General features: G+C 30.5%; 1 protein-coding gene and 1 long non-coding RNA gene across 2 annotated transcripts; both read left to right on the top strand.

Annotated features, from left to right (window-relative positions):
- Positions 1–8,121: 8,121 nt before the first annotated feature.
- Positions 8,122–8,526, top strand: LOC120199206 (transcription factor TCP7-like). Its single transcript, XM_039200372.1, has one exon. The coding sequence runs from the start codon at positions 8,122–8,124 to the stop codon at positions 8,524–8,526; it is 405 nt and encodes a 134-aa protein (XP_039056303.1).
- Positions 8,527–9,354: 828 nt separating this feature from the next.
- On the top strand, positions 9,355–9,838 carry LOC120199258. The gene is made up of 2 exons (XR_005523445.1): positions 9,355–9,680; positions 9,771–9,838. It is a non-coding gene; the product is annotated as an uncharacterized LOC120199258 (long non-coding RNA).
- Positions 9,839–10,122: the final 284 nt, after the last annotated feature.

Raw genomic sequence — 10,122 nt, forward strand, 5'->3', positions numbered from 1 at the left:
TATCGGTACTACAGGAAGAGTATCGATACTATTCTGTCTGAAATGTGAAATTTAAGTGTTTTATTTCGTTTAAGTAAAGGTTAATTGGTTAGATGTTAATTGAGCTCCGATATTCATATTGGTCATGCTATGTGTAAATTCGATCGAAAGCAAATGCTGAGCGAAGTAACATATAAAGTTGGAAAGTTAAAGTGAAAAAGAGTTGCTTAAGGCTTAAGTGAGGCAAAGGTGAGTGCATTTTACTATATTTTTCAATATAATAAGAGGAAGAATCGCGACGAGTCAACCTCGATTGTTTTGAAAGAACAATGTTTTGAATTTTACTGTGAAAAACTTTTATCATGCTTTGATAAATAAATTGTGAATAATTTGGTTTGTGAAGAGCCAAATCTTGAAAGTTTATTAATGTAAATGATTTGAATTATGACATGATTCTTTCTGATATTTCGATATATTCTTATTTAGGAAATTTGACATGAAATGATATATGGATTTAAATATAATACTATGTGATATACTATATAAATGTTTTCTACGTGACAATGATATGTGAATATGTTTATATGAAAATGTTCTAAGTGAAAATATTCCACGTGAAAATACCTATGTGAATGTGCTCTACATGAAAAAGACATAATTTGAATAATGAAATGAAAAATAATTGGTTAGATGTTAATTGAGCTCCGATATTCATATTGGTCATGCTATGTGTAGATTCGATCGAAAGTAAATGTTAAGCGAAGTAACATATAAAGTTTGAAAGTTAAAGTGAAAAAGAGTTGCTTAGGGCTTAAGTGTGGCAAAGGTGAGTGCATTTTACTATACTTTTCAATATAATAGGAGGAAGACTCACGATGAGTCAACCTTGAATGTTTTGAAAGAAAAATGTTTTGAATTTTACTGTGAAACACTTTTATCATGCCTTGATAAATAAATTGTGAAGAATTTGGTTTGTGAAGAGACAAATCTTGAAAGATTATTAATGTAAATGATTTGAATTATGACATGATTTTTTCTGATATTTTGATATATTCTTGTTTATGAAATTTGACATGAAATGATATATGGATTTAAATTTAATACTATGTGATATACTATATAAATGTTTTCTACGAGACAATGATATGTGAATATGTTTATATGAAAATGTTCTAAGTGAAAATATTCCACGTGAAAATACCTATGTGAATGTGCTCTACATGAATAAGACACACTTTGAATAACGAAATGAAAAACAATTGGTTAGATGTTAATTGAGCTCCGATATTCATATTGGTCATGCTATGTGTAGATTCGATCGAAAGCGAATGTTGAGAGATGTAACATATAAAGTTGGAAAGTTAAAGTGAAAAAGAGTTGCTTAGGGCTTAAGTTTGGCAAAGGTTAGTGCATTTTACTATACTTTTCAGTATAATAGGAGGAAGACTCGCAATGAGTCAACCTCGAATATTTTGAAAGAAAAGTGTTTTGAATTTTAGTATGAAACACTTTTATCGTGCTTTGATAAATAAATTGTGAATAATTTGGTTTGTGAAGAGCCAAATCTTGAAAGTTTGTTAATGTAAATGATTTGAATTATGACATGATTTTTTCTGATATTTTGATATATTCTTGTTTATGAAATTTGACATGAAATGATATATGGATTTAAATATAATACTATATGATATACTATATAAATGTTTTCTACGTGACAATGATATGTGAATATGTTTATATGAAAATGTTCTAAGTGAAAATATTCCATGTGAAAATACCTATGTGAATGTGCTCTACATGAATAAGACACACTTTGAATAATGAAATGAAAAATAATTGGTTAGATGTTAATTGAGCTCCGATATTCATATTGGTCATGCTATATGTGTAGATTCGATCGAAAGCAAATGTTGGGCGAAGTAAAATATAAACTTGGAAAGTTAAAGTGAAAAAAAGTTTCTTAGGGCATAAGTGTGGCAAAGGTGAGTACATTTTACTATACTTTTCAATATAATAAGAGGAAGACTCGCGATAAGTCAACCTCGAATGTTTTGAAAGAAAAATATTTTGAATTTTACTATGAAACACTTTTATCATGCTTTGATAATTGTGAATAATTTGGTTTTTGAAGAGCCAAATCTTGAAAGTTTGTTAATGTAAATGATTTGAATTATGACATGAGTTTTCTGATATTTCGATATATTCTTGTTTATGAAATTTGACATGAAATGATATATGGATTTAAATATAATACTATGTGATATACTATATAAATGTTTTCTACGTGACAATGATATGTGAATAAGTTTATATGAAAATGTTCTAAGTGAAAATATTCCACGTGGAAATATCTATGTGAATGTGCTCTACATGAATAAGACACACTTTGAATAGTGAAATGAAAAATAATTGGTTAGATGTTAATTGAGCTCCGATATTCATATTGGTCATGTTATGTGTAGATTCGATCGAAAGCAAATGTTGAGCGAAGTAACATATAAAGTTGGAAAGTTAAAGTAAAAAAGAGTTGCTTAGGGCTTAAGTGAGGCAAAGGTGAGTGCGTTTTACTATACTTTTCAATATAATAGGAGGAAGACTCGCGATGAGTCAACCTCGAATGTTTTAAAAGAAAAATGTTTTGAATTTTACTATGAAACATTTTTATCATGCTTTGATAAATAAATTGTGAATAATTTGGTTTGTGAAGAACCAAATCATGAAAGTTTGTTAATGTAAATTATTTGAATTTTGACTTGATTTTTTCTCATATTTTGATATATTCTTGTTTATGAAATTTGACATGAAATGATATATGGATTTAAATATAATACTATGTGATATACTATATAAATGTTTTCTACGTGACAACGATATGTGAATATGTTTATATGAAAATGTTCTAAGTGAGAATATTCCACGTGAAAATAATGTCAATGTGCTCTACATGAATAAGACACACTTTGAATAATGAAATGAAAAATAATTATATGGAATAAGGCCAAAGTATATTTTATGAGAATTAGGGGTATAGTTGGCATGCCAAGAGTCGAGGGTTCTACGTGGTCCTTCGGGTCAAATCTATGTGGTCATTCAGGATAATTCTATGTGATCCTTCGAGAAAAATTCTACATGATCCTTCGGGATAAATCTACGTGGCACTTTGGTGCAAATTCTATGCGATAGTTTGGTACAAATTATTTGAGTAGTGGTGACTGCATTAGTGCACAACCTCAATGTACTCGCATACCTTAAGTTCTCAGCAATATACGTTAGACTAATAAAACAAATTAATATAAATTGAAAAATGAGTATCAATATAAAATGTTCATGAAATGTCTATGGTTTCGATATGTAATATTTTTAAAGAAATGAAAAATCAAGTGTCAAATAGATATAAAGTAATCAATGTTTAATAATATATGTTATAAGTTATGAAGAGTATGGTGTTTTTGGTACTTAATGATTATTTTGAAAAATGTACATAAATGTTTTATTGCTTTATTATACTCATTACGCCTCACTAAGTCATAGACTTAGCTTGTGATTGTTTTCACACGTAGGATCAAAGAGATTTGAGGAACAAACCGAGTGAGCAAGGGCAGGACATCATACTGGTGAGGATTATTAGATTAGAGAGAGATTTGAATTGTATGTGTTTTTGTTATGGTAAATTTAGTTGGCATGTACTATAAATGTTTACATTGTAGATGCTCTGATATGTTTTGTAAATGTGTTTTCATTTTCTACAAAAAAAAGTCAAATTTTAGTCAAATTTTCAAAGAGTCAAATAGTTGAAAAATCAATGTGACACTTCAGAGTCGTATCTGAGTCAGATACAAATCCGGGTGAGATACAAATCCGGGTGTTACAAACTTAAATTGAAATTACTTTTTGAAATTAAAAATCTCGATGCTGATTATAAAAGTATATTAATAAAAAAAAGGTATCGGTACATTTTGAGGACCATCTTATGCACACACATTCGTAATAAATTGTATCGGACTTTCCATTACAAGTATCGATATCCTATAATGAACTTAAATTTCAATTTAAGCTTCAAAATATAAAGGTTTAATACTTCTGCTATTCATATTGATACATTTTTAAAAAGTATCACACTTTATAATAATGGTATGGATATTTTCTGCTTACTTTAATTGCAAAATATAGATTCTAAATATTAAATATCAATACTAATATAAAAGGTTTCGATACATAATGAGGACAAATTCATCAACAAGCAGCCAAATATATTTGTATCGAACTTTCATAAAAAGTATCGATACTCTGATATCAAAATTAAGATTCGAAATACGAAATACCGATATTTATTCTATTCGTTTCGATACTATTTATATTTATACCGATACTTTGACTAATTGTATCAATAATTAATATACAACAGGATTGTCTTCGTATTAAATGAACACACAAAATATTGAACTAACGAATAAATATTGAAGTAAAACTTCAACAACCACGACATAATTCCCTGCCTAATTCAGCAGGTGACTAGTTCATGTAAAAAGGAACCAATAGTTCATTCTAAGATGAAAACTTAACTCATGTTAAACTGAAGAAAACAAAAAAAAATTATTGTTTATAGGGACCAATATCGATTAAAAATGGACCAAACTGCATCAGACAGTTTTTTTTAAACACAAAATGTGAAGAATCTGTTTGTGTGTATGCTTATGAAAAATTGCTTGTGGTTCTATTTTCTTCTCATGATCAAGCTTGGGATTTTTATAAAGCATACACAAAGAAGCATGGTTTTAGTGCACGATGAAGAACAACACGACTGGATAAGGAAGGCAATGTGAAGTCACAAGAATTTTGTTGTTCAAAACAAGGGTTTCAAAAATCAAAAGTAAATAATGTTGATCATCAACGTGCTCATCGGTCATCAAATTCCATGAATTGTGCACACATGCTATGACACCATTTTTACGTTCAAATATAGTTGATGTCGAGGCTAATCTAGAAAAAGCAACTGCTTTGAAAGACGTTGGTGTTGGGACATCACAAGTTATTAATTATTTCACGAATCAGGCATAGGGTTATCTATAACTTTCTAAACCCCTGAGAAAATGAATATCCACTAAACTTAATTATACGATATTCTATATCAAAATTCTGTATCAACTCCCGACACAACTCCCTACGAATTGGTTGTGTCGTTATTTCAATCAAAGTCTTAAATCCTATTTCTTTAACAACATTTATTTTTTTCCTTTCTTTTCAACTCTTACATCAATTTGTGTAATCTTATCAAGCTACATCTTGTCAATACTTTCTACATTTATTTAAAAAAATGATGTTATGTTCTAGACAACCTTTACAAAAAAAATGTTACAAGTTCAACTAGTTATTTAATCGTGAAAGCATAAGGAATATCTTATTTTGTTGTGAACTCCTCCATGAATTATATACTTCTTTATGTTTCTTCGACAATTTTACATAAGATTTTTTCTCCTCATCGGTCATCAAATTCCGTTTCACATACGATTCTTTTCTCACATGCAATCAATGTTTCTTTATTAATAATGTTTATGTTTATGATACTCCTTCTCTATAACCTTCTCAATTCAAGTCACATACCCAACCAATCTTTTCATTGCCATCTCCCTTAAACCATCGACATTCACTCAAACTGTAAACATTTTAAATTTCTAATCAATATAAACTTTTTAAATATTTATAATTAATAACCACCATTCAAACAAGTATTACACAAATACATGGTTACTTACTAAAAGTGCATATATGTAAGCATTGGTTGCTTCTGTCTCAGTAATCTCTTGATCCTCGAAGTCATCTTCTTCTCGAAGTATAATTGACATATCATTCATATTTTTCCTCCCACACTTTCCCCCGTGATGTCATCTTCTTATTCCTTATCCAATATACATGTGAGCAAATATTGTTGTAATAAACAGTTATGTAAATGCACAAGAAACTATTTTCGATAACTGATTATAGCCATAACTGATTATTATAGTAAATGATTATATACAACCTATAATGTTATTTGCAACCGAATCTTTTTCATTCAACCTATAATGTTACATTATAGTTGTTTTACTAACCCTGATTATTTTCCATTCATTCAACCTATAATAATAATCGATCCATTATATTATAGTTTTTCCTTAAAAAAAAACTAATCCCTAAATCCAAAATCATTAATTAAAAAATTACAAACTAGGGTTTCACAAACATACCTCTTTGTTCTTCAAATTGCGATTTCAGTTATGTTCTTTAGTATTGACTTCTATTGCTCAGATGGAAAACGAATATCACAAACGAAAACTCCTTTTTCTCCTTCTCTGATTTCGACTTTTACTTCCCTAAACTGATTATATTATCTATAAATACTTGAAATTTTTTTTCTGTATCGATATATGTGAAAAGTTCGATACTTTTACAACCTTCTCGTTTTCCTTTTTTTTTAAAATTTAAAAAAAAATATCGATCTTTAGGGAAAAAGTATCGATATAATCGGTTTACAACAGAAAATGTTCTATGTAAAAACTAGAAAAGTTATCCGTTTATATAACAATATTGGTTGAAAATTAAAATTTTACCCTTCTAACGGTCACAAAATAAGTTATAAACCGTCAATCTTATTAATATAATTAACATTTTAGGTTGTGTCTTATAATGTTATCATATTTTAAGCTGATGTGACCTTATTCATTCACACAACAACAAAATAAATTGATTACTAACTGAAAAGTAAGTTGCAATATGAAATGTTATAAATTTTGAAAATATCAATATTTTTAAAAAAGTATCGATACTTATCGGCAACTTAAGTAACCCGGTTAAGCCATTTTAAATCATTTTAAAATATTTGCAACCAAGCCTATTACATTTAATTCAACATTTCTAGTAACGCTAAACCTATTTTATTAAATTTAAGTTTCAGTTTCATCAACTCCATCACCTGGAATTATGTGCATTCTTCTACTAGTTTATTCATTAATCAGTCTTTCACAACGACTTGACAAGTTTGATGTCAAATGAAGGTCATCTCATATTTGACAAGTTTGACTTGCTCCTTCGTATATTGAAACACTTGTATTTATTCACCTTCAAATAATTATATTCATTCCAAACACTTGAATTTATTAACTTATCTTATTAATATATATAATTAATTTAAAATTAAATTTATATCATATAATTGAATAAAAATAAAAAGGTTACATCAAACCAATATTCAAATGTCGTAGAGTACATTAGATTAGATCATAGTTAATACATAAATTTGAGATGTATCCCTTATATACTATATAAATATCTACATAAGATTATTTTAATATAGTAAAAAAATTAATAAAATATCAACTTTAATCATTGATAAGATGTATTAGACTGATCTAAGTTTAAAAAAAAAAATTAGATGACCCTTATTCTCATATGTAATGAGGTAAGGGAGAGGTAGGATAGTAGGCAGCTCCCAACGCCAGCTCACCGTGAAACTCGATCCCACAACCCCAAAATTAAGAGCCTTATGCTCTACCAATTGAACTAGATAGGCATGACTATATAAGTTTGAATTATATAAATAATTTTATTGGAATGGATAATCATGACTCTCGGGTAAAAAAATAATTTTTAAGCACAAAAAAAGAGAAGAATAAATGGCATATATATAATTAGGATTTGTATTAATTACTAAATGTATTAAGTACATTTAATTCTAAACTAAATAAATATGCTTGGTGATTAAATAATTGAAATGACAAGTAAACAACATTTAATATTGGTATTTGGCGGAGTGTGATTGGTGTTTCAGAGATAGCAGGTTGATGCGGAGGAAGCAAGAAAAGGCGTATCCCAGAATCCATTTAGGGTAAAGAATCCAAAGGCCTTTTGAACGTTACAAAGTTGGGAAGTGGAGGTATTTTGTGCATATTTGGTGACAAGTTGCATACTTTGGTTTCATCTTCAAACTCTAAAGTCATAGAAACAAGAGGCCATACCATATATACCACCTCCCTCAGGCCTCAACTCAAACTGCAGCAAATCAATCAATGGCGTCGAGGAAGATGGATTTGGAGATGGCTTTATCCACCAAGAAACCCAGGTCCTCTTCTCAAAACAAGGCCAGCAGTTCCTCCTCCAAAGATCGTAATGCAAAGGTCGAGGGCAGAGACAGACATCAGGTTGTCACCTATTTGTGCCGCTAGGATCTTCCAGCTCACTCGGGAACTCGGGCTCAAGACCGACGGCGAGACCATTGCTTGGCTCCTGCGTCAGGCCGAGCCTTCCATCATTGCTGCCACTGGAACTGGCATCACCATTACCCTGCCGTCCCATCCTCTGCTTTCATCGGATTATTCACCTTCTTTGGACTTTTCTCACCCAAAACTTGTCTCCCAGGATCAAGGTAAGCTCAAGGACGTCTCCGGGGCTGAACCCGGTTTGCCACCTTTTGAGTTTGGCATGGTTTCAAATTTTAATTTGGAGTTTTATGCTAATGAGATCGCAATTCTCAAGTCGGTTACTTCAACTCATGACAAACAAGGGAAAGCTTGAGGGAATTTAGTGAACAATTATGTTGCTTCTTACTTTGGATGAATAAAAAACTTTCTTTGATAGGCTGTAGTCTTAAGCTTTTATGTGTACCAATTCAACATTAACCCATAACAAAGTTTCTCAAATTTTTCTTCTGTTTGACTTGTGCATATCGGTGTACAATAATACGAATAAGTGAATATCGGTGTATGTGTATATAACTGTATGAATAGATGGATGTCGTCATATGATTATATAGTTGCACGAATAGATTGACGTCGTTATATGATTATATAATTGTACGAATAGATGAATGTCGTTATACGAGTATGACTGGACAAAGTCCGTACCAATGTAACAACCTATTTAAATCAATTACTAAAATGGTTCATTTTAGAAAGTACTCAAGTTTGAGGGGATGCACAAGCTTGCATGTCTTGCATTTTGAAAGAGAAGTGTTTTTGATTTACAAATCAAGTGGGAGGGATGAAGGAAGATGATGTTTATGCTCTTGAAAGTCCAAATGGAATCAGACATGGTAGAAAATAAGTGGTGCCGTGCGACAGATGAGATTCTTCCGGTGATTCCAAATGCTTGTTCCGAAGCATTCATCCGGTGACTCCATATGTTTAATAAATCTTTCGTATTATAATATGGTTTTTGTTTGACCCAAAATGAGAATAAGTGAACGGAACACAGACAATGGTTGACTCTGAGTTGTAAGAGAACACAAATTGTTGGTTATATGCTTCCTGTTTTAACGGTATAAACGATTTCGCCCTCCCTTTTCTCCCTGCCATTTCTTCCCCTAGAAAATATTCTCTTCCTTTTTTTTCATATCCATTCTTTCATCTCAAATGATTGTTTAATTTCTCATCGATTCATCTCATGTACATAAATAAAATCCCACCTTTTTTTCAGTTTTGCAAATAAGTAATTGAAATGACCAAAAACAAGCTCCAAACATGGAGATTTCTTCATGATTTGATATTGATATCTACTTTGTTTGGTCATGTTGTATGTCAAGACGATGATGAAGATGGCGCTAGTAAGTTTGGAAACAGCTCGGCTGCTAATCAATTATTCTCCAAATATGCTTCCGATCGCTTTTCTAATCTTTCTTCTAGCTTGAAGGACGATATAAAGGAAAATTTTAGTTTTTGCATTACGGATGTGTATGTTTTCAAAATTCTCTTCCTTTTTTTTTCTTTTCTTGTAAATTCTTATATACACATGATGAAAATTTTCGTTTTCTTGGATCGTAGGGATGCAGATTGGAACGGCGCATTCAATTTCTCAAAGAACCCCAAATTCTTGGCCAAATGTGCCAGAACAGATAAAGGTTCAGAATTTAAGTTTTATGTATATATATAGATGCTAAATCTAAAGTTTAGATCATTGAATTGAATGGTTTTTTTTTTTTTTTGACAGACATGATGAAACGCATATGTACAGCAGCAGAAATCAATTCTACTTTACCAGTTTCCACCAGAGTGGAGGTGAAACGAAGAAGTCGGCTTTTTTGAAGCCCAATAAGAACTGTAATTTAACATCTTGGGTTTCTGGGTTTGAGCCTGGATGGCTTGTAGTGCTGGTAGAAAACAGAAAGTTAATCTA

Source organism: Hibiscus syriacus, unplaced genomic scaffold (genome assembly GCF_006381635.1).
Source record: "Hibiscus syriacus cultivar Baekdansim isolate YM2019G1 unplaced genomic scaffold, ASM638163v2 tig00005406_pilon, whole genome shotgun sequence".
In the NCBI taxonomy this organism is placed as follows: Eukaryota; Viridiplantae; Streptophyta; class Magnoliopsida; order Malvales; family Malvaceae; genus Hibiscus; species Hibiscus syriacus.

What these genes read in the sequence shown, in the direction of transcription:
- LOC120199206 (XM_039200372.1), top strand. Translation starts at nt 8,122, where the DNA reads ATGCAAAGGTCGAGGGCAGAGACAGACATCAGGTTGTCACCTATTTGT.